This window comes from Culex quinquefasciatus, chromosome 3, assembly GCF_015732765.1.
Source record: "Culex quinquefasciatus strain JHB chromosome 3, VPISU_Cqui_1.0_pri_paternal, whole genome shotgun sequence".
NCBI lineage: Eukaryota > Metazoa > Arthropoda > Insecta > Diptera > Culicidae > Culex > Culex quinquefasciatus.
Window position 1 is genome coordinate 38,238,233 of NC_051863.1, and position 25,703 is coordinate 38,263,935.

Here is a 25,703-nt window from a genome sequence, read left to right on the forward strand (position 1 = left end):
CTGATGTTTGGTGGATGATATTAGTCTGTGATAAGAAATTAATGAGTTTGAAGGCACACGTGGCTTCCGGTTTATACCAAAATGGTCAAAATTTTGAATGTAGATAATTCCTGGCAAACTTTTAAATCTGCACCCAAAATTCCGAGTCGAGAGAATCGCTCCCTCAAAATTTATTGAGGGCTCAGCGCCAAAATCGAGAGAATCATGCTACCAACTTACACCACCACAACAAATGAGTTCATTGGTTAATTGAAACAATAAATCTCCAACAGGTGTCATACATCGACATCTGACTACTCCTTGTTCACCAAGCTGTCAAAGGTCTGGTTTGATTCCCCCGCAGTCGACATGTTTGGTTTTTTGTTTTGACGGATGAACTTTTTTTGCAAATGAACCTCGAGAGAATCATTCTCTCACCCGTCTCGAGCTGTGTCCGTAAATGGTACCACTATTCTCTCGTCCCGAGGCCGTTATTCTCTCGGCGTAGTGTTGCCCTGTTTTGGTTGTGGGTCCGCAAAAACTAAGTTATTGTTAATTTAATTTCTAAGTGCCATCTGTACCAACTAAATTTTGAATATAAAAATTGAAATCCAAAATAACGATCAGCTTCTGGAAACGATAAACAAATCGATTTTACAGTCCATAGTCTAGCAAACTAAACTCTTGCTCACCGCAAACACGACCAACACACGCCAACAGTTCAGCGGCTGGTCACACCCACCACATCACATGGTGCACGCGCAGTTCAAAGGAATGCGGTCAGTAGTGGCAAAATTAGACCAGGAAGCTGCACGCGGGGCAAAATAGCAGAAACTCAGTCACACTCGCGGGGGTTGTCGCCGCGAGAGATCTTTCCCTCTCGAGTCTGGCGTGGCACAGCTGGTCAACGGAGAGTACAATACCTCTGCGGTTTCGAACCGGTTGGAAACCGGCTCTTAATGAGATAAAAAGGCACTTTTTTTTGTTAAACGCTTATTTCTCTTAATTTCGACAATTACCTAACTGATTACGGCACCGACGACGGTGACTAGGACAACAGTTGCGCGTAGCCTTGGTTTCGTATCAATCAGCAATATGTGAGGAATAACCCAGCACGGAATGTGGAATGCCTTCCGGTGATTTATGGCACACAAGGCAGCATTCTTCAGCGCGAGACGGTCAGAGTGTCATCAGATAAGGCCGCGGAAGATGACAGCCCCGCGATCGAAAATAGCTCAAACAAAAGCCGAAGTAAAAGAGCAAATATTTGGCGGAACAAGGCGGATTTAACGCTTGCGAGAGCGCGCGCAAAATTGTTTGCCAGCAATAAACATGGAAACGTGACGTTTCCATGGACCTTGCCGCGCGGATTCTCGATGGGAAGATAAACTGGCAAACAAAGAAGCCAAAAGTTTTCGCCTTCGACGACGGCGGCGGATGATTTAGGTTTCCAGAACACGAAACTGGTTCTGTGGGACTCCGGGCGGGCTGATCGTTTGAATGGATGTGTGGAAGCTTTCAAGGAATGGCGTTTGAGAACACTCGCATGGTTTATGAGACCGAAATTGGCAGTCATTAAACTGCGGTGCGAAAGCGGCTTGATTCACAGAGGATCATGATGGAAATAGATCATTCGACGTTTGAACTCAATAAGCAATTACGGACACAAAACTCGAATTGGACTAAAATTATACTCATTTTTTCAGTAATGTGACAAGCACAGAATTTGTGAAAATATAGGTATAAGCATGTTTACAGAAAAAATCTCGTCTAAATTTCAATCTCTGATTAGTATTTTTGTAAAGATTATAAGACTCTTCACTCTTTTTTTGATTTCAAGCATCGCATTGGAAGAAGATCTAAAGTTATTAAATGTAATAGACCCAAGATTAAACCGTTTCAAATATTATTTGAAGTGTATGACCATTTCAACCAAACGGATTAAACATTTTATGGAAAAATGAACTGTAAAATGCATTACTTGCAATTGTGTTTCAATACATCAATACTGTGATAAATTCAAAGTTTCAACAGAATATGTACACGCTCAAGGATTTTTTTTTGAAAAAAAAACTGGTTTTACTCTTGAATATACTTACAACTTTATCATCTATTGTAAACGCGTTATGTGCCATTTAAAATGTATTGGTATAATTTTTCATCAAAAAAATGTGAAAAAATTGAAATGTGACTAGAACAATATAAAAAACGATCAACGAATACTAACACAAAAATTCAAGAACAAAAAAATAACAAAAACAAACTATATTTTAAATTATTTGTAACTATTTTTTCAAATATTTTTTATCAGTACCTATTTTGAACAAATTTGGAACAATATTTTGAACATTATTTTGAATAATGTTTTCAAAAATATTTTGAAGAATATTTTGAACAATATTTTAACAATATTTTGAACAATTTTTTGAACATTATTTTAAAAATTATTTTGAACAATATTTTGTAACATATTTTGAACCATATTTTGAACCATATTTTGAACCATATTTTGAACAATATTTTGAACAATATTCTGAACAATATTTTGAACAATATTTTAAACATTATTTTAAACAACATTTTAAACAATATTTTAATCAATATTTTAAACAATATTTTAAACAATATTTTAATCAATATTTTAAACAATATTTTAAACAATATTTTGAACAATATATCAAACATTATTTTGAACAATATTTTGAATAATATTTACTTTGAACATTATTTTGAACAATATTTAGAACTATGTTTTGAACAATATTCTGAATTATATTTAGAACAATATTTTTAATAATATTTTGTGCTATATTTAGAACAATATATTTAACAATATTTTGAACAAGTTTTGGAACAATATTTTGAACAATTTTTCGAACAAAATTTTGAAAAACTTTTTAAATAATGTTTTGAGGAGTATTTTTAAATTTTTAAACAAAATTTTAAACTTTATTTTGAACAATCTTTTGAAAAATATTCTGAATAATAGTTTGAACAATATTTTGAACAATATTTGGAACAATATTTTGAACAATATTTTAAACAATTTTTGAAACAATATTTTAAGCAATAATTTTAACAACATACAAAACATTGTTTTGAATAATGTTTTGAACAAAATTTAGAACAATATTTTTAACAATATTTTGAACAATTTTTCGAACAACATTTTGAACAACATTTTAAATAATGTTGTAAACAGTATTTTGAACAAGATTTTAAACTTTATTTTAAACAATCTTTTGAAAAATATTTTGAACAATAGTTTGAACAATATTTTGAACAATATTTGAAACAATATTTTGAACAATATTTTGAACAATATTTTGAACAATATTTTGAACAATATTTTGAACAATATTTTGAACAATATTTTGAACAATATTTTGAACAATATTTTGGACAATATTTTGAACAATATTTTGAACAATATTTTGAACAATATTTTGAACAATATTTTGAACAATATTTTGAACAATATTTTGAACAATATTTTGAATATTATTTTGAACAATATTTTGAACAATATTAGAACAATGTTTTGAACAATATTCTGAACTATATTTAGAACAATATTTTTTTTCTATATTTAGAAAAATATTTTGAACAATTTTTTAAACAATATTTTGAACAATATTTTGAACAATATTTTGAACAATATTTTGAACAATATTTTGAACAATATTTTGAACAATATTTTGAACAATACTTTGAACAATATTTTGAACAATATTTTGAACAATATATTGAACAATATTTTGAACAATATTTTGAACAATATTTTGAACAATATTTTGAACAATATTTTGAACAATATTTTGAACAATGTTTTGAAAAATATTTTGAGCAATATTTTGAAAAATATTTCGAACAATATTTTGAACATTATGTTGAACAATATTTTGAATAATATTTTGAACAATATCATGAACAATATTTTGAATAATATTTTGAACAATATTTGAATAGTATTTTGAACAATATTTTGAACATTATTTTGAAAAATATGAAAAGCCTTTATTGTATTGAAATTGCATAAACAATGGTAATACAATGTTTTGTAAATAGTTTACAATTTAATTAACAACTAATTAATGGAAATTGAAATATTGAACGATGAAAATTTGCATTGGCCTAAATAGTTATCAATCATTTGGCAGATCGTTATTTCTATTCATGTCTTAACCCTCTACCACCCAACCCCGCCTCTAGAAGGGCTTCGATCTGAAAAATCGCCAAAAATCATTTTTTTAACCAATTTTTGATCGTTAAAAGCATTGGAAAGAAGAACTCTTAACATTTTAGGAAATTTAAAGTTTGGAAGTTTGAATTGTTTTATGTGACTTTTCCAATGTTTTCAAAAATGTAATTTTTCTAGGGGTCAACTTTGGCTGTGTTTTTTATCAACATTTCCTTTATTTTAAGTAAAAAAAAGTTTGTAGATACTATCAAAAAAAAAAAAAAAAACATAAAATAAACAAAATAAACGCAAATAAATATACAAAAAAAACTAACTTAATCCACCTATGTGGTTGGTGCCTTCCTCACTCTTTTCCAACAATGGGTGATATGTGATATGATGGGTGTGGACACAAATTTGGTCCAAAAAAACACACATATCACTCAAGGGCTCATAAGTGGCATCATAAGTGATCATAGCTTGATACAGGGTTGCCAGATCGTCAATGTTTTGGACTCGTTGGTAAGGTCTTTCGATTTCCTAACCAACGATGGGTCGGATGATGGATCCGGACATTTTTTACATACATTTAAGTGAGATCCGGCTACAAAAAAAGTACATTAATATCACTTAAGTGGTCAGAACTGGAGACAGGGTTGCCAGATCATCAGTGTTTTAGGCTCATTGGATAGGTCTTTCGATTACCTTACCAACAATGGGTTGGATGATGGATCCGGACATCGTTTACATACATTTAAGTGAGATCCGGCTTCAAAAAAAGTACATAAATATCACTTAAGTGGTCAGAACTCGAGACAGGGTTGCCAGATCATCAATGTTTTAGACTCGTTGGAAAGGTGCTTCGATTACCTAACCAACGATGGGTCGGATGATGGATCCGGACTTTGTTTACATATATTTAAGTGAGAACCGGCTACAAAAAAGTACATAAATATCACTTAAGTGGTTATAACTCGAGACAGGGTTGCCAGATCTTTAATGTTTTTGACTCGTTGGAAAGATCTTTCGATTACCTAACCAACGATGGGTTGGATGATGGATTCGGACATCGTTTACATACATTAAAGTGAGATCCGGCTTCAAAAAAGTACATAAATATCACTTAAGTGGTTATAACTCGAGACAGGGTTGCCAGATCTTTAATGTTTTGGACTCGTTGGAAAGATCTTTCGATTACCTAATCAACGATGGGTTGGTGATGGATCCGAACATCGTTTACATACATTAAAGTGAGATCCGGCTTCAAAAAAGTACATAAATATCACTAAAGTGGTTATAACTCGAGACAGGGTTGCCAGATCTTCAATGTTTTGGACTCGTTGGAAAGGTCTTTCGATTACCTAACCAACGATGGGTTGGATGATGGATCTGGACATTGTTTACATACATTTAAATGAGATCCGGCTACAAAAAAATACATAAATATCACTTAAGTGGTCAGAACTCGAGACAGGGTTGCCAGATCATCAATGTTTTAGACTCGTTGGAAAGGTCTTCCGATAACCTAACCAACGATGGGTCGGATGATGGATCCGGACATTGTTTACATACATTTAAGTGAGATCCGGCTACAAAAAAGTACATAAATATCACTAAAGTGGTCAGAACTCGAGACAGGGTTGCCATATCTTCAATGTTTAAGACTCGTTGGAAAGGTCTTTTGATTATCTAACCAACGATGGGTCGGATGATGGATCCGGACATTGTTTACATACATTTAAGTGAGATCCGGCTACAGAAAAGTACATAAATATCACTTAAGTGGTTATAACTCGAGACAGGGTTGCCAGATCTTTAATGTTTTTGACTCGTTGGAAAGGTCTTTTGATTACCTAACCAACGATGGGTTGGATGATGGATCCGGACATTGTTTACATACATTTAAATGAGATCCGGCTACAAAAAAGTACATAAATATCACTTAAGTGGTTATAACTCGAGACAGGGTTGCCAGATCTTTAATGTTGTAGACTCGTTGGAAAGGTCTTTCAATTACCTAAATAACGATGTATATCATAATGATGTTTGGTTCAGTTTACTGCCATTTATTCATCTTCCGAAAATATGCGAAAACACATTTTTATACATAACTTTTGAACTACTTATCAAAACTTCAAACAATTCAATAGCACCGTATGGGACCCTAAACCAAGTCGAATGCGACTGGTTTGGTCAAAATCGGTTCAGCCAGTGTTGAGAAAACTGAGTGACATTATTGGTCACATACACACACACATACACACACACATACCCACACACATACACACACACATTCCCACACACATACACACACACATTCCCACACACATACACACAGACATTTGTTCAGTTTTCGATTCTGAGTCGATATGTATACATCAAGGTGGGTTTTCGAGCTTTAAATAAAAAGTTCAATTTTAGAGCAGGATTATAGCCTTACCTCAGTGAGGAAGGCAAAAAGAAAAACAAAAAAAAAACAAAAGTTGCTCAAAATGACCTTCTGAACTCGTGAAAAATAAAAAGATTCGAAAACAAATTTGAGCAGTAGAGGGTTAAGCATTTTTTAATTCCTTTTTAATAACAATTTGTTTAAAATGGCCAAAACAAATTTTTGTTTTTTGCTTTTTGATTCAGTGGTATTCAAAAACACCCGTATAGATGTGGATTTTTTGAAACTGACTTGATTTTTATTACATCTTTACACTAATGAAATTAAATCAACAATCACGTTGCATAATACCTTCTTGCTCAACAACAATAACATTTCTTCAAACAAAGAAAGAACTTCTAAAGGCATTGAAAAAACAACAAACCACACGGCATGAAAATTAAAATTGCAAAACTTCTTTTCTCTTCAGTCAGGTTCTACCAATTTCCCCCATCGCGTCACCTAGCAAAACTTACCTCCAAACACGAACACACCAAACCGATTCCACTTTCAGCAGTAGGTTCCTCTCTTCCATCGCTCCCGTGGGTTGAAGTCGCTGACGATATTCGCGCCCGTTTCGCCTGTTCGGTGGTTGGCCTTTGAAGAACCTGTCCCAACAGAAACCGAAAAGCGATCCAGTATCCAGCTGAACCCTTGTTTTCTTTATTTTTTTGTGTATGTTTTATTTCTGTCTGTGTGTGTGTGTGTGCCTCCACCTTATACTATGTTGTTATGGTTTCCTATGCCCCCTTTGCTCCCTCCTCCCCTCAACCCTCATCGCATTTTCTTTTTACTTTTCACTCCAGTGGGAAAGAATCGTTCCCACAATCTCCCCCAGAACAACAACAACAGCAGCAGCAATTTGAAGTGTCTCAAAAGACTTGTTGCTCAGGGCCAAACAGGCGGTGGTGGCGAACGCCAAGGGCCCCCAGAACGCCAAACCAGGAAAAATAAGGTTCGTTTTGAGGCGGTTTTGTGGTTCGCATCAGTTTCGGGTTTTTTATGTTGTTTTTTCGCTACACACATGTGTTTGGCAAGAAGTTCTGTTTTTGTATTCTTTGGATTCTTTTCATCACATTTGATTTGAAATGTGGTTACTTATTCGATAATTTTAGCATATAAAAACGAAAAAGAAATTTACAACTGAATTTATCTGAAACATTTGTACAAAAATCAACAACTAACATAACTTTCAAAACATTCAACAACGGACAAATCACACTCGAACAAGAATCGTAAACCGTAAGCGAAATAAATTGAAAATAAAAACTCGCGAAAGGGATCACGCAAAGAACCAGTTTGGGCTTTGCAAATGTATGAGTTTTGTGCTGCACGGTGCTGCACCATTCGCATTTCGTGCGGTTGGTATTTGTGTGACGGAGTTTTGCTGGTCCCTTGGGGAAGGAGTTGTGGGGGTGGTTGATGCCGGCAAAGTTATTGTTGTTGTTAACGATTGTTGCTGGTGGAGACAGGAGTACTTGTTCGACATTACGGTGATGTAGGTTTGAGGGGCAAAATGTAGGTTTGTTGTTCTCAAAAATTGGGAATTGCATTAGGAGGATTTAAAAAAAATTTAATCTGGTTGTTTTTGTTTTTTTTTAAAGATTTTCAATAATTTGTTTTTGATTTTCCGTTCATTAAAAAATCATTGAACACAGATATTGATTTTATTTTTAATTGATAAACACCACTAAATATCCTTAAATGTTTGTTGAAGAGAAGAAGACTTACAAGAATTTGTTTATTTGATTTATTTAATATTTTAAATGGTCTATACACTTGTATTATAATGGTTTTTGTCGATAGTAATAAAATAATCTGTTATAAATAACTTTGGAAAAACCATCAACACTTCTTTGGTCGTTTCAAATATTCTAACAGTTTTAGCTACTCACACAAAGAAATATACAAATTAAATATTTTAATGGAGCATGATTGCAAGAATATTTTTAATTGAAACTTAGTTTGAATCACAGACTATTTTAACGAATAACGCTGTTTTCGATACTGTGCTTAGTTCCTATATTTTACAAAATATTTTTAGACAATGTCAAATAAACTAAAACTTCAACATGTATTGAACATTTTTCAAAAGATTGTTTTTCGAATTCCTTTAAAAATACAAGTTTATGAAAAAAACATAGTTTTAAACCCTCATTATTTAATATTTCTAATCTGAAAAATATTTATATCATTTTTAAAACGAAGAATTTAACCCTCTAATGCCCATGGTTACTCCAGAGCACCACTAATTTTTGGCTTCAAAATTAAATTTCTCTTCAACCATGCATTTTTTCAACCTGGTTCAACCTGCATTAGTTTATATAGAATGTTAACTTATAACCATAAAAATTTCATCTAATCTAAAATTTCATGCAGTCACGAGTAATGTAGAAAAACGTAAAAAATCTCGATTTTGCTCTGGGCGGGAAGGGGTTAATTATCATTTTTTTCAATATAATATTCTGAAACATAAATATTTATTTCCAAGCAAGGTTATTTTGCCTTAAAATCAAATAAAAATAAATAAAATTTAGTTTTTTTTTCTGTACACTTTAGCCACTGCATATTTCATATTTTTCGAAATTGAAATTTTGTTTTCTGGTGTCATTTTTTCAACTAAATAATTGATTCTGAAAACTATTAATTTAAAATAAAAAAAATTGGAGCAAAAATCATTTTATATAAAAGATCTAAAGAATACATTTGAAAATGTCATCTCAAGCTTATTTTTAAATTAAGACATAAAACTTATTCAAAATTCAACATTTCACGAACAGCTTATAGAATCAGTCATGAACAGTTTTTAGAAGCCGTCACGTGCCGGATTAAATAGCCGTTGTTTGGGTAGTCCTGCACTCTAAAAACCATGCGTTAAACAAATTCATAGTGCCATTATGAAAACTGTTCATGCTGAAAGGGTTAAATGATTGAAAAATATTAAAATCTGATTTTTGAATAGTGTAGAGAAAGAGATTTGTGCCAACCTTAAACATAAATAGGGTATTTGTCCCTATTTTGGGTCTACTAAGCCGAGTGCACTTTTAATTTGATTGTACATGATTTATATCATTCTTTATGAGTTTAAAACATAGTTACATTTGTCGCGTAGCGAAACAACAAGCCGGTAATATGCCAGAAAGACTGTAACTTGCGATTTGCCAAGAAAAAAGTGAAGAGTGCTATTTTTATTGCTTATTTCTAATTTTGGAGGAAAAAGTGAATTATTCTTGCCCACCAACATGAAGATAATGACTGCACGTATCATCCTCATGTGGCAGGTGTCTGCCAGATTTGGAGAAATGCTCAATTTCATTGAATTAAGTTTGGTAGACCCAAAATAGGTACTAGGCCAAAAATAGGGACAAATATCCAAAATTTTCAAACAAAAAATTCAGTTCAAAAATAAATTGACGTGCTTTTCACGCCGTTCTAGACAAAAAGTTTTGGGATGTTTGGAGAAGTCATCATTCTAATTATTGTCATACGAATTTATTGAATCAAATCAAACCATGGTGCCAAATTCCAAAGAGGATGACGTTTTCATTTTTATTCACACCTATTGTTGAGTTAAAATACCGTAACTGAGCAGTATTTTATGTTTAGTCTATCTATTATCACGTTTTGCAAAATTGAGCTCAACTCTAGTTCTGACAACTGAATACATATCGAACCAATTCAACTTCTTCAACTGACTTGAAACCCTCCTAGCTGACTTATTCCTTCCCATTTTTTTTCCTCCTCCATTCTTTACTCGCCATTCCTTGCACCTTCACTGCTCGCGACGCGGGCCTTGCTCTTTATGCTATTCGTCGTCGTTACCATACCTTCTCATACCACCGAGTCCGTCGCGACGACCCGAAGGAGCCTGGCTTTACCTTTTTCGCAAGTCTTTCCCCGGCGTTCCTGCGTTGCGTTGAGCTGTGTGTGTGTGTGTGTGCGCGCTTTCTGGAGCCGAACCGCCTGCACCGCTGCTTCGGTTCTGCCAGATCGTGTTTGGAGTTCGTCCGTGAAGGAGTTGCTGGAACTCGTCGGTCGGTCGTGGCGGTTTCTTGGGCGCGCTCGCGCTAACTCTCCTCTCTTGTTGATCGTTGTCGTCCGTGTTGAATACCATTAGTCATAGTGCAAAGTGGTGGAGTGGATTGTGGAGTTGAAGCCTGAATGAAGCCTGGTGAAGAGTGATTAGGGTGAGGGAAGGGCACCGCGGTGTGCGTTGGTATTTGGAGCAGACCTGCGCGAGGGAATCTATGACGTCATCGTGCGTACCAGAGAGTTGCATCTGCATGTGTTGTGTTGATACCGGATGCGGGATGTTTTGTGGTGAAGTTGTGGGAAGAAGCTTATAGAAAATTACACCAGAATAGAAGAAAAAGGTATTACTCACCGCCAATTGGATTATGTGAATGAAGGTTTGATTACGAAAATACCTGATCATCATTTGATTCGAATCAAATGATGTTAGTGTGCAAATTCCATCGCGTTCATCCTTTAAACGAGCAGTTGCCCCCACTGGAATTGGGTAATTTAAGAAACAGCAATGGCAACATGTTTCTTTTACTTTTTCTGTTGAGACATATTTTATGTTTTGCACTGTTTATATTTTAAATTATCTTGGATTTGTCATTCAGATTTTTTAGGAGTTCTTTAACATGAAGACTTCCATCATTGTCCTGATTTTTCGTTCAAAGATATAAATTTTGCGTTGCTTTCAATATTTTGACAAAATTCCTTCAACAAGTTGTTTAGAATAGTGCCCTACACATGCTGATTCCTTTTGGTAACGATTATCTCATTCCTTGTAAAGTTATGGAAATCGTCATTAATCAATGATTGCCAACTAGGATGTCAATGATTGTACCACAAAATTAAATTTTGAAACACAATTGCTTTAGATCAAAAATTCCTTCAGTGGCTTCAAGAAGGTAACAACCAGCACATTCATTTTTTTCAGAAATTCGTAAAGGTGAAGCCGTTATTCATTTTCGAAGAAAATTGATCATCACTATAAAATATTCTGTATTAAATTCAATTTAACGAATTAATGACGATTTCCATAACTTTACAAGAATGGCATAATCGTTACCAAAAGGAATCAGCATGTGTAGGGCACTATTCTAAACAACTTGTTGAAGGAATTTTGTCAAAATATTGAAAGCAACGCAAAATTTATATCTTTGAACGAAAAATCATGACAATGATGGAAGTCTTCACGCTAATTTCCATTGTTTTATACATTTTATTTAGTTGGGACAGTAATTGAACTGCATCTAAACTTTTCTAAAATTACTGAAATAAATGTTTTTGAAAAAAAAAAATACTCAGAACATGGGCAGTTTGCTCAAGCGTACAATGTTCCAACAAATAACTGTCACTTTTAGAAAATCTTCCAGTTTAATTGTTAATCCTTTGTTGGCTTAACATCATGCCAAATTTCAGTAAAATCTGGATAATGTTTGGTAGCAAATTTGATAGAGTGCAATTTTATATGGGATGACACAAAGACTGTCTGAGGGCGTCAACGATCCATCTAAAATGGTTTAATTTTGTATGGGCAAAAAACTAGGAAGGAAAAACTGAATTTGTTTAGATAGGGGAACTATACCCTTTTTCAGCCTATTTCTATTATCGGCCTATCAGCACTTTGATTATGAATTACAGTTTTCATAAAGTGTTTTTGACTGTTCCAAAGTAACAAATAGCTCAAATAAAAGTGAGCAAGCAACTCTCCATTGTTTATGTAACTAAAAATGTTGATTTATTAGCGGAAACTGCAAAAGTGATGAGAATGGGTCGAAATGCTTAGAGTGATTAGAATGGGTATATTTCCCCTACTTTGTGAAACCAAAAAATGAATATAATATATTTTTTTTTAATTCTAAACATCAAATTTAAGTTCAGAGATTAAAAGTTATTCAAATTCGATTGGTTGATTTTCCTAGTACATCATAAAATTAAAAACTTCCAGTTTGTGCTTTTTGGGAGTTTTTAAAACTGCCTTGAGTCAGGGGTATTAAAAAACCCCAAAAGGAAAAAGTGAAAATTTGGACCTATTAAAAAAACTCGACCGAAAATAAGACAACGAAACAATAATTTTTTCATGATTCGATTATCTCCAGTGAAATTTGAACGAGGAACTTGGATAATCGAGTATGAAGTGCATCCTCACAAATTTAGGAGACTATAGAGTTTTTCGAATAAATCATTATTAGTTTGTTAAAATATGCTTTCAACCAAAGCAGTGGAGGTATGGAATATGACTATCCTCCAACATAGATACCATAAATACAATAATCCGAGTATTTATAAAAATTGTTTGTAATTTTTTTTTATAGAGACACATAAATGCATCTTTTAGGCCGACTAGAGGAATGGAACAATTGGCACAATGTGAAGTTATTTTTTAAAGAATTTTTTGTATGCATATGCTGAAATCTTACTATAATTAATAACTCGTTTAATATGTCATATTGGATTTGCCATCAAAGATTTTAATTTTTTTAAACCTTATTCAACCGGTAAGACTTTTCTTATGATCTTTTTTCAAAAATTTACCTTAAATTTTCTTTGAAAATTGTTATTTTACAAACCGGGGTGACTGTGTTAGCCATTATGTTTCTCACTAATTTCAGCCTAACATATTAACATAGAAAATTATTGTACTGAAAATGCGACACTACAAACTTGTAACACATAAACTTATTTTAGCTGTTCTTAGGTGGAATGTTGTTGTTGTTAATTACTTTATTTCCGGCAGCTTTAACCTTTCGGTCATTCGCTGCCCATTAGGTGGAATGGTTTGGACACAAAATGAACTTGGTAGAGAAGTGCTCTAAGTGTCTAAATGACTATTATTCAACAATCGACAAGTTATGAGTGCTACTTGGGTTAAGAAGTAAGTTTCAAAATATTTTGGAATTTTTTAAAAGATAGTTAACGCTAATTAGAAAACATTGAAAGAAAGGATTATTTCAACACTCTCAAAGTTTCATATTTTTCTCTATGAAAATTTGTTTCAACGGGAAAACGAACTGCATTATCGGTTTCTTTGGACAAATTTACATTAAGAACAGATTTATTAGTTCTTAGTTATCAGGTTTTACTAATTTTAATACAGAATTCAAAAAATCCATCAATTAATAGACATTTTCGAAAGAACAACTTTTATAGTAAACTTCGAAAATGTTTGATTCATATAGCAAAATTGGATTTGGTGGCAACAAAATATAATATTCTTATGAAAAAACAATTTCTTATGAATTTTGTTCAAATTTGGATCTTTTAACCTACTTTACCTCAATTTTACTCACATTTTGTTAAAAGTTGGCAAACTTAGTTAAACAAACATTAAATCTCGATTTTTTGCAGATGAAACATTCATTAATTTGTTTAATCATTTCAATTTACACACTTTCAGGCAGATTTAGTAAGAAATACATCGACTTTTAAAGTCACCACGGTTGTTGAAGTAACGATTTTTAACGAAAACAATTAAAAAAAAACTTTTTTGAAAATACTTTGATGGACAATGGCCCCACCCCCCGTACATGTTTCAAAAATATAAATGCCTTACCGGTTCAATAATATTTGAAAATTGAATTAAAATCCTATCAAGGTCACCCCTTTGTACTTCACACACATTTTTGAAAGTGCATAAATTTTTGATATAAATTTAATCTATGAATTCCATACTTTAAAAGGGGGCAAATTGCGGAAAAAACATTGAAATGTAAATTTTTTAAGTTAAAAATTTAAATGAGCAATTCTCTACCAAAACCGGAAATGGATTTTGTTTGTATTTTTTGATTTGGCTCAAACTTTGTGGGGGCCCTCCCTGACCAAATAAGCTATTTTGTGTCATTGGTTCACCCCTACAAGTCTCCATATAATTTTGGCTGCTGTCCATCAGTGATGTCAACCATCGCGACGCTCATTTTTGGTTCGCGGCACATTTTTCGTTTGTAGTGCTTTTCAGTTACGGAATTCGACAAAATGATGTTTGAAGCACTTGTAGAACTCACCAACAGCAACATTTCTTCAGAACATTGCATAGCTGTAAAATTCATACGCAAAAAGTTACAAAAAGATTCCAGACCTCAGGACCAATGGTTCGCGATGCTTTCGTTTGCCTAACACATTTTTGGTTGTAACTTTTTTTGTATTTATCAAAAATCAATACTATGTTCAGCAAAGTTATACGATTTAATGTGTTCTACAAGTTCTTCATATACAACTTTGTCAAATTCCGTAACTGAAAATCACTACAAACAAAAAATGTGCCGCGAACCAAAAAAGAGCGTCGCGATGGTTGACATCACTGCTGTCCATACAAAAATGGTATGCAAATATTCAAACAGCTGTAACTTTTGAGTGAATTTTCTGATCAATTCGGTGTCTTCGGCAAAGTTGTAGGTATTGTTGACGACTATTGAGAAAAAAATAGGTACACGGAAAAAAATTGCAGATTTTTTAATCAACTTTTTTTCACTAAAACTCAATTTCTCAAAATATGTATTTTTTGATTCTCGAGATTTTTTGATATGTTTTAGGGGACAAAAATCCGCAACTTTTGAGCCATAGAGAAACATGGTCAAAAAATCTGCCGCCGAGTTATAAATTTTTGAAAAAAATAGTGATTTTTGGAAAAAAAATGAAAGTTTCATGCAAACAAAAGTTTGACATTATTTTTTAATGCAAAATTGAATTTGCAATCGAAAAATACTTAACATATTTTTTGATAAATTGCTCCGTTTTCAAGATATAGCCACCGAAAGTTTAATTTTAACGAAATATTTGCAGTTTTTCGATTTTAAAAATTAGTGTCCATGAGTGACCATTTCTAAAATTGTTTTTTGAAAGTTCAGAAAATTTGCTATAAAATTGTCTAAGAGACATTGAACCTCGGGTTGCTGAGATAGAACCGCTTTAAGAAAAAGAAACACGAAAATTTTAGTTTTCTAAATCTCATAAAAACAACCCACCATTTTCAATGTTTTTTCCTCAATAGTCCTCAAGAATATCTACAACTTTGCCGAAGACACCAAATTGATCAGAAAATGCACTTAAAAGTTACAGCTGTTTGAATATTTACGTACCATTTTTGTATGGACAGCAGCCAAAATTGTATGAAGACTTGTAAGGGTGAACCAATGACATAAAATAGCTTATTTGGTCATAGGGAAGGCCCCTACAAAGTTTGAGCCAAATCAAAAAATACAAAAAATAGAAATGGTTGAAATTGGCCGATTTCGTAGAGAGTTGCTCAAATAATATATCAATAATTATTTGGGAGACTTCATTACAAAATTCAATAACTTTTATTCGTTTTGTTGATTTTTATATTCTATTTTCATTTTGTTTACACGACATTTTTTTGCATTTTTTTCGACACTTTCCTTGAATTCAACTATTCTAACAAAACATTCTCGTTCTCCACCCGCAGATTCAAAGCGTTGCGTCCGCGCATTGAAACACGCCCCAGCCGCCCCAGCGATGGACGAGTCAACGTCGTCCAGCAATGACCACTCGACCGGTGACGGGTACGCGTACAAGAACGAAATCTCGCTCTCGATCGGCGAGGACGATCACAACTCGGGCACCAACAGTACGGCGGTGCCTACGCCGTCGCCCCGGCACGTCGAGATTCCGGTGCCGGGCGACGACAGTGAGTACGCCTCGCTGAAGGACCACAACGGTTCCGCCACCATGAACGGGCTGGACAATCCGGCCTTCGAGTCGGACAAGGAAAAGCGACCGCTGAGTTCGTTCGGCCACTCGGGGGAAAAGTCCCTCGGGGCCACATCGGTGAACGGCAAGGTCGCTGCGGAGAAGCCGCTGGCGGAGGCAGTCAATCTGGAGCTGCTGAACATGTCCAAACCATCGAATGGGCACAAGAACGGAGCCAGTGCACTGCCGGTCAAGAAGGACACCGAGGTTGATATTGGTGACCCCTACGACGAGTACTTCGTTCCGGTTAACGAGCATCGAAAGTTTATGAGGTAACGATTTTTTAGTTTTTTCAAGGATTTTAAGTTTCTTTCAGGACTTTAAGCCAACGTTCCAATTAATTCAACTTCGTCCCTAATTTATCTGTACGTGTCACAACCACGCATCACGAATCACCCCGGGGGTCACAAAAATACTACCACCTACCATTACCTACTACCACTACTACCACCACCACCACCAACAACAACCAACAACACCAATTGCTCCGCTGGTGCTCCAATTGAAACCAACACCACCACCAACCTTTCTCAAATCTCCAATAGCGTTTCGTTTCAAAAACCGCGCCATCGCCAACACGCGTACGGCCATGGGGTTGACTTCGCCGGCCATTCGGTCAATGAGCCGGCCCAAGGAACCGTGGACTATAAACAGTGGACCAAGATCACGAGGTACCCCCGCAACTCTATCTGTCTCTAAAAAAAAAAACAATAAAAAGAGGACACACATACGTTCTAAAATTGGCTAACCCTCAACCACCACCACCACCATCAATGTTTAGGAGGTTGTTAGAATGAAATCAGCAAATGCTAATATAACAATATTTACCCTCACCCCACCCACCCATATTTACCCCAAGAGGAGAAAGAATTCGAAAACATTCAACGGTATTCTGATGGACATGTGTTTAACACTTGTACGGTAAACTATGAAAATCACCATTACTGCACTAATATATATTGTTTATGTGTCACCAAGGTTATTGTTCCGTGCTTTTGGTTTTGGTAGATCCAAGATTAAAAAGAAAACCAAATCAAAAATGATTATGAAGTTTTATCTATAAATTTATTATGTAGTATCCAGATTTTTAAGCGAAGATGGCGTTACGAAAGGTGCACGCCCGAAATGTCAAAATCACTCAGTGGTACAATCATTACAAAAACTTTATTTTGCTAATGTTGGTAACACTGCGCGATTTTGACATTTCGGGCGTGCACCATTCGTAACGCAATCTTCGCTCTAGAATCTAGAAAAAAGCAAACCAAATTTTATTTGATTTTAAAAAAAAAATCAAGCAGCTTCGATTTTTAATGTAACAAAATAAGTTCTACCGGGTAGACCGTAAAAAACCAAAACCAAAAGCAACACATGCAACTGATTCACTCCCCAAAGGCGCCAAATAACTCCAGCTTTATATTGGGGTGTACCTCGCAACCAAACGTCACTGCCAGCGTAAATCCACCTCCGTTACACATTACACGCTCACTCTCTAACACCCGACGCCCGCTTTGACACGTGACTGACAAAATGTTCTCGAAGACTGTTTCGCGATAAGTTTACGGAATGCTTCACGGAATTCACTAGTCTGCTTCCAGAAGGGCCCGTCAACGCCCTTCATGTAACGCTTCTTGACCCAAGGTAACACACTTCATCTGATGGGTACGTCCAACATACTAACTTCCCGTAGATTCGTTGGTCAGCAGTGATACCCATGCGCGCAGTGAATGGTTGTAAATAGGTCCAGCTCATCGTCGTTCTACTTGTACATACAACATTCTGTAATGTCCTTTAAACATCCTTCCAACCCTCTAACCACGTTTCCAACCCCCTTTGTAGAGGCGAGAAGCTGTACGTTACCAAGGACAAACGGGACAAGAAAAAGAAGAACTGGCTTTGCTGGCTACTCGGGCTGGCCGTTCTCGTCGCCGTAATCATAATCGCCATCCTTGCCGCGTCCGGAGTGATCTTTAACGACGATCCGACGCCAGTGGAGTCGCGAAGGTTCGCCGAAGGCAACCAGGTGGCCACGGCTGGAGTGTTTGGATCACGGCAAGCGAACAAAACCACCTCAACGGAATATCCCTCAACCTCGTCACCACCGGGCTCAACGGTACCACCTCTGCCACCTACCACCGAAGAGAACATCGTCTACGTGCCCAATACGATCGAGGGTCAGATCACCTTGACGAATCTGGAATTCTTGGACGACTACCGGGACCGGAACAGCTCCGCGTACAAGGTGCTGGCCGCCGAACTGGAGGATGAAATCCGCGAAAGCCTTGACGTGCTGGGATCCCGCGAGAAGTTCTACGTCAAGATCATGAGCTTGAAGTTAGTACCATGAACTTGCGTTTATGACCTTTAAAACCTTACAATTTTCTCCCGTTTAGGCCCGGCTCCGTGGTTGTCGACTACCGTGTTAGCTGGGACAACTCCAGCGAATCGCTGACTATGGACAGCATGAAGGAACGACTGACGAACTATCTGTCGGAGAACCAGAACTATTTGGCCACCTACATCGTTCCGGTGAATACGATCCGTGTCGCAAGACTGCCGGATATGTGCTACTCGGGACCATCGGAAATGAAGTACGTAGACTGGTTTCCATACAAGTACTGAGTAACTAACCTATCAACTCTAATCTCTTTTTAGTTGTGAATTTGCCTGCGAGTTCAACGCTCGTCTTGGTGACTTTATGTGCGTGTGCCCGTCCGGAATGCGACTGAACAATGACGATGGCAAAACTTGCTACACTCCTGTGCTGGCTTCGCAGCATGAACCTACCGCCGAACCGGAACCGGCCAGCGAGCCCGAGCCAGAACCAAAGGGTGAACCCGAGCCGGCTGGTGAACCGGAACCCGCTGGTGAACCGGAGCCTGCTAGTGAACCGGAACCCGCTAGCGAGCCTACACCTGCAAGTGAACCCGAACCAGTGGGCGAACCGGAGCCGTCAAGTGAACCTGAACCAAAGAGCGAGCCAGAACCAGCAAGTGAACCTGAGCCCGCGAGTGAACCAGAAACTACTAGTGAACCCGAACCAGCTAGCGAGCCTGAACCCAACAGTGAACCCGAGCCGGCCAGTGAACCTGAACCGAAGAGTGAACTCGAGCCAGCAAGTGAACCTTCGTCTACCACTGAGTTGAACGCAGCGGCGAAAATAGTGAGCGAGCCAACTCCTTCCAGTGAACCGGAGCCTACGAGTGAACCGGAACCGGCGAGTGAACCTGCAAGCGAGCCAGAACCAGCTAGTGAGCCAGAACCGGCTAGTGAACCCGAACCAGCTAGTGAGCCAGAGCCCAAGAGTGAACCAACCTCCACTACCGAGTCAAGTTCATCTGGCAAACTAGTCAATGCACCAACCCCGGCAAGCGAACCGGAACCTTCGAGTGAACCTGAACCTTCGAGCGAACCAGAACCAACCGGTGAACCCGAACCGGCAAGCGAACCGGCAGCGTCCAGTACAACTGAACATTCCAACGAACCGGAAAAGTCATCGTCAAACCAATCGGAAAAGCTTAGATTCGCTGACTCCACTCCGGAACCCAGCAGTGAACCAGAACCGACTAGTGAGCCTGAGCCAAGCAGCGAGCCTGAGCCTAGCAGTGAGCCAGAACCAACCGCAGACCACCAGTCATCTACCAGTTCGAACCCAAAGAGCGAAGTTGAGCAGATCAAGGCCGTGAAATCTAGCGAACCTGAGAGCGAACCTGCCAGTGAGCCTGAACCTGCAAGTGAGCCGGAACCCACCAGCGAACCGGAACCCGCAAGTGAGCCGGAACCGTCTAGTGAACCTTCCTCGACCGAATCCAACTCCGGTAAACTTCAATCGTCAACTGAGTACGCCACCCAGCAACAGTCGTCCACGAAGGAAGTCGTCGAGGATCACACCATGCCTGACTTTATGATCCCTGATCCGGAACAGAAACACTCCACCAGTACGGATACAATCTCAACAACTTCGCTCAAATCCGTGTCGGATACACCGGCCCCGGTAACCGAAACAATCTCCGATGACACTCCTCAGCCTACGCTCGGAACGTATCTGATCGCGGCAAGAACGACCAAATCTCCTAGCACCGAATCTAGTAACGTATTTGACGGACGATCGCTGGAGAACAATGAACCCGAAACCACCGATAATACCGTCTATGCCACTTCTAGTCCGATCCTCCTGGAGCAGTACCGTTCCTCAACAAGCTTCTCCACCTCGACCGAATCCATGGAGCAGCCCAAGGAGCAAGAAGAAGACATGTCTCCATTCCTGCCCAACATTGAGACGACTAGTGCGAAGAACCGTGCACTGTACGCCGTAACCGAAGCGGTACAGGAAGCGGACACGGTCCCATCAATCCTGAACCACGTAGATCAGTCGCCGTTCCTGCCGGAAATCGAAAACAACGCCAGCCTGGTGAATCTGCTGCACGAAGGGTTGGACCGCCAAGCGGAGGGCTTCGACAATGATTCCCAGCAGCACTACTTGGAGGTGCTTCCGCTATCGAAAGAAAATGATCGCAACGATTACAAAAAGCAGCTAAGTACCGAGGTTACGAAGACTGTTTACATTGCGACGACGATACGCTACGCTCCGACCACGGATTCGGTGGAAGATCTGCTGACAGCTGCGAGTTCCAGAAATATTGTCGAACAGACGACTAACGGGGCGGAGGAAGTCATGAACACGAGCACCGAGAGGGACGTGGAGGAAACCACGCTCGGTAAAGTGAATGCTACCTTGGCGCGGCAGGAACTGCTGGAAGAGGAAACTACTGAACAGGTGGAGCGCAAACCAACTACAATGCAGGTTGAGGAATTGAGCAGCTCGCCGAAGCAAGACGTTGAAGATGTGAATACCACAGAGCAGGTGGAAGAAAAGCCAACCACTCAGAAGGCGGACGAGGAGAAGACTTCACCGAAAGAGGAAGTTGAAAGCGTGTCCACTGGAGACGTTGTCGGCAAGTTGGAAGCTACTACGGTGGAGGAAGAGCCGACTACAGTTCGTGTAGCGATGACGAGTGGTGCTCCCGCAAAGCTGGAGCTGGAAGAAGAACGTGCGTCGACGTCGGGAAAAGCTGAAGAGGTGACGGAAAATACCAAAGAGGAAACCACTGAGGCACAGGCAAAGATTGTTGCTGAGGTGACGAGTGAGAAGGAGGTTGAAGAAACGACACCGCATGCTGCGGTGAGCACATCTTCGACGACGGAGGGAGCTGATGCGAAGATAGTGGAGGAAGTTACCAACGCAACTGAAACAAGAGAACCAATGACCACAACATCCACAACAACGGAGTCAACTAGTTCTTCCTCGACGACTACCGAAGCGGAGTCGACGTCGACGACAACTTCTACCACAACCGAAGAAGGAAAGAACGACCTGTTGAAAAACTTCCAGGATCTGGACTCAGACAACGACATCTCCGAGAACGATCTGAAGGTAATTCCGCTGCAGAAATCTGACGTGACGAAAGAATCACCTCCGCCCGATCCAACAACGTTTCAAACTGCGTCGGCCGCCCGGGATTCCACCTTCGAAACCACGACCGGTCATTTTTTAGACGAAACGACGTTTCATTTGATTAGATCAGAGCGATCGAATGAAACGTCGTTAATTCGGACGAGAAATTCTGAAGCCCAGAACTTTGGCGAGTTGATTGCGAGTGTCGGCAGCGGAATGTTTACCAAGTGTGCCGTAGGACAGTTTGAGTGCGTGAACGGAACGTCGATCAAGGACGGCAGCTCGTGCATCCAAAAGTCGGAACGGTGCGATTCGGTGTCGCACTGCTCGGACAACAGCGATGAGCAGGACTGTGAGCGGTTGGGCTGTCCGGGACACTTCCAGTGCAAGGACGGGTTCTGTCTGGCTCGGCACCACGTGTGCGATGGGATTGCGCACTGCAACGACGGAAGCGACGAGGTGGAGTGTGATCGATGGCAGTGTAACTTTGACGAGATCTCGTGCAATCCGGGTGGCGGTGGAGGATCGTGCCTGCCGGCACTGTGGAAGTGTGACGGGTTGGAGCAGTGCGCGAACGGGTTCGACGAGAGCAACTGTCCGGATACGTGCACCAATGATGAGTACTTCTGCGTTGGGCAGCGCAAGTGTATTCCGGAAGCGTGGAGGTGTGACGGTACCGCCGACTGCAGCGGTGGAGAGGATGAACGACTGTGCGACTGTCCGGTCGATAACTTCCGGTGCAACGCGGGCGGATGCGTGCCGGACAAGTTTGTGTGCGATGGTCAGCCGCAGTGTCCGGATCTGTCGGACGAATGGGGATGCTTTAGCGTGGACAGTGGAGCGCTAAAGGTTCGAATTGAGTCACAGGAACTGAAGCCGGTATGCGGGGACGGCTGGACCAAGGAGTTGTCCGATGAGGTGTGCGCTAAATTGGGCTTTACCGAAGCAAAGTCATTCTCGATCTCAGGAGAAAATGGAGAGGATTCCGTCTACCGATACATGAGCACAAACGCTTCGAATTTGTTGGAAAACATGGCACTTGCAAGCAACTGCTCAGCTGGTCTGGTGAAGATCGAATGCGAACAATACCGTAAGTGTTTGAGTAACTGTTTGGGACGAACGTGTAATAACTGGGTGTCTTTTCAGTTTGTGGACGTGAAAGCATCACTCCGACCTTGGAGCAACGGATAGCCGGCGGCGTCAACTCGGAATCGGAACAGCTGCCAAGTTTGGCGCTGCTATACAGCAACGATGCGGCCATCAAGTGTACCGCGAATATAAGTAAGTTCGAATTTGGTGACTTCCGTACTAGGAATCACTAACTTACTTCAATTTTCAACAGTTTCTCCACGATGGGCACTTGCAAGCTACTCATGCATCATGGGCAAAACCGAGTTCATCGACAACAGAAACGTGGCCGAATTGGACTGGATGCTCTTCGCTGGCACGTCGCATTTCAACTCCTCTCTGGTGTCCGGCGGTAGCCACAACGGCACGTTCCAAGTTGTAGAGGTTCAAAGGATTGTACCTTATCCACAGGTTTGTCAACGCTGAGGTTTCAGAAAGTTTAGAATTCACCTGACCTTGGTGGTTTTTCCTCCCCAGGCCAAATACAAGCAGTTCCTCTACAGTGGTGACGTTGTGCTGCTGGAGCTGGCCAGCCCACTGCGGTTGAACGAGAGGATCGGAAGTGCGTGCCTGACGGAGCGCGCCATGATCGACGAGGAGCAGCTGTGTCTCACCGCCGGCTGGGGCGTAGATCCAGCCGAGGTGGCCAACACCGAGCAGTACCTCAAGTATCTGCCAGTCCCGACCATGCCAACCGAGAAGTGCAACTCCTCCATTCACTACAACGGCTCGCTGAACGATGACGCCATCTGCGCGGGTTATCTCAGCAGCAGCAAGACAACTTGCTACGTAAGTCCTGCCATCCTGGCACCGTGCCAACTACAGCTAAGCAATTTTCGATCCCCACAGAACGACGAAGGAGCGCCGCTGATGTGCCACGTCGAGAGCAGCGGCCAGTGGCGGTTGGAGGGGACGCTCAGTTATCACGGTAACTGCGGGAAGCGGCCACATCCGGCCATCTACAACTCGATTACCTCAAGCATCTCGAACTGGATTCGGAACACGGTGGGCAACGACCGGATGTTTGCCACGAGTGCCACGAGTAGGAGCAATGGCACCACCGCGGAACCCGTCAACGGTACGCAGCCAGCAGTGGCTGCGGCAGGCGAGCGGTAAAGCTGCGTGCTGACGGACGACATGAGTGTGTAAATATTACGTGTATTATAATGAGAAGTTACGTGAGAATGGAAGACATCACGAGGGAATTTGAATCAAAAAGCATAAAAAGTTTGTATTTATAGATAGGTCGTAGTGGTTAGCTAGTGAGAGCATAATTCTGCATTGTTTGGGTGTAAGAGAATGTCTGATCAAGATGAAATCCTAGTCACAAAAGTCGATTATTTTGTGCCAATAACTGAATCGGAAAAGGAACAATATTTGATTTTCATCAAATGAAAGCAAACATTCGAAGCAAAATGACATTTTCGTTAAACTACCAGAGAGAACTTAAAATGTGCTGTTTATTTGATAGTGTTACCAAGAGAAAGAAAAATCCAAACCGATAGCTGGTCGCGTTCGACCCAAAAATTCTCTGCTCGTATATTGTTCTCTTCTCTGCAGGTGAAGCACAGACAAACAGACATGAAAGCTCGAACAATTATTTGTTCAAAAAGTGGGACCAGTTTAAATTTGAATTTTGTTTGCCCACTAACGACATCTATCTAAGATTCCTAGAAACTCTGTCTCCCCAATGACAGCAGGACATGTGTATGTATGTATGAGTATATGTTGACAGATAACCAAAGCATCAAAGGCAATAATAAACAAACGGAAAATCGCAGCTGCAAGGTCAGTTTGTTCCTTTCGTCACTGGCCAAGTAAACTCCCACGTTGAAAACATGTGCCGTGCCGTAAACAACACCGGATCAGATCGATCATAACGAAGACACTTGGTTCCGCTGAGAGAGCGGAGCCGCGGCCGCGGGGTGGTTCCGTGCGGCCGTGTTCCTGTGGACTGGGCTGCGCCTCTCTATGCGTAGTGACTGCTTGCCTGGGAAGACGGTTTATCGGCGCAGTCTCCTCAACAACCGGTGCAATAGGAGAACCCGCCACCAGCCGCATTGTCTCGCTCATCCCGGCGCGCCCGTTACTGACGAGTCGCGAGTCAGGGTGAGCGGCCAACGCCGTGCACGCATTGTGTCTACCGCGATGCCCTAGAACAATCTGACCTATCAGGATATTCCTTTGGGCGTCTGAACAAGTTGCTGGGGAAGTTCGGGACCAGGTCGCGTCAAATGAACAACACACGTGAAAGGGGCTGGAAACTCCACCCATCGACAGACTTCGCCAACATCAACGTAGCAACAAACGTGCCAAAGACTTCGAGGCTGTGCAGCTGGTGGCAAGCTCTCCTCCTGCACCGGCCAAAAAGAAACTGCACTGATGGAACCACCCGCTAAGACAAACAATCACTCTGCTCAAGCAAGCGCAGCCCAATCCGTCGGATCAACAGGCACGGCCGCACAGAACCACCTTGCGACTCCGCTCATTCATTTCAGCGGAACCTAGTGCATGGTCTTCGTTATGATCGATCCGACGGGAAGCCCCAGAAAAACGACTTCGATCCGAAGATTTTCGAAAATAAAAAAATTACGGTGAATATCTCCACGCGTTGTCGCCATGTCTACAACCAAAACAAAATAAAAATGAAAGCTCAAAGCTGTCATTTCAAAGAACGATCGCTGAGCACAATGGCGCCTCTGGTGGTGAATCCGGAAAACAATTACCATGCTTTTCGATTTTTTGAAAAATGACCGTTACAGTTTTGGGACAAGTTAGTGAACTCGACTTTCATGTCTGTTTATCTGTGGGTG

The 25,703-nt window shown here is 39.8% G+C and overlaps 1 protein-coding gene across 4 annotated transcripts in view; it reads left to right on the top strand.

The window, feature by feature from the left end:
• LOC6039401 overlaps positions 1 to 24,450 on the top strand; it is a 114,604-nt gene extending 90,154 nt beyond the window's left edge. For 2 of the 4 annotated variants that reach the window (XM_038259992.1, XM_038259993.1), the window contains exons 4-12: positions 16,027 to 16,582; positions 16,856 to 16,981; positions 18,147 to 18,641; positions 18,701 to 18,898; positions 18,963 to 22,852; positions 22,909 to 23,043; positions 23,105 to 23,301; positions 23,368 to 23,679; positions 23,740 to 24,450. In XM_038259992.1, the coding sequence (XP_038115920.1) occupies positions 16,077 to 16,582; positions 16,856 to 16,981; positions 18,147 to 18,641; positions 18,701 to 18,898; positions 18,963 to 22,852; positions 22,909 to 23,043; positions 23,105 to 23,301; positions 23,368 to 23,679; positions 23,740 to 24,006 (6,126 nt within the window). In that variant the 5' untranslated portion in view covers positions 16,027 to 16,076 and the 3' untranslated portion in view covers positions 24,007 to 24,450. Of the gene's footprint in view, positions 1 to 10,945; positions 10,961 to 16,026; positions 16,583 to 16,855; positions 16,982 to 18,146; positions 18,642 to 18,700; positions 18,899 to 18,962; positions 22,853 to 22,908; positions 23,044 to 23,104; positions 23,302 to 23,367; positions 23,680 to 23,739 lie in introns of those variants that run through there. The other 2 variants (XM_038259994.1, XM_038259995.1) reach the window with 2 other exon arrangements.
• The last annotated feature ends 1,253 nt before the right edge of the window (positions 24,451 to 25,703 follow it).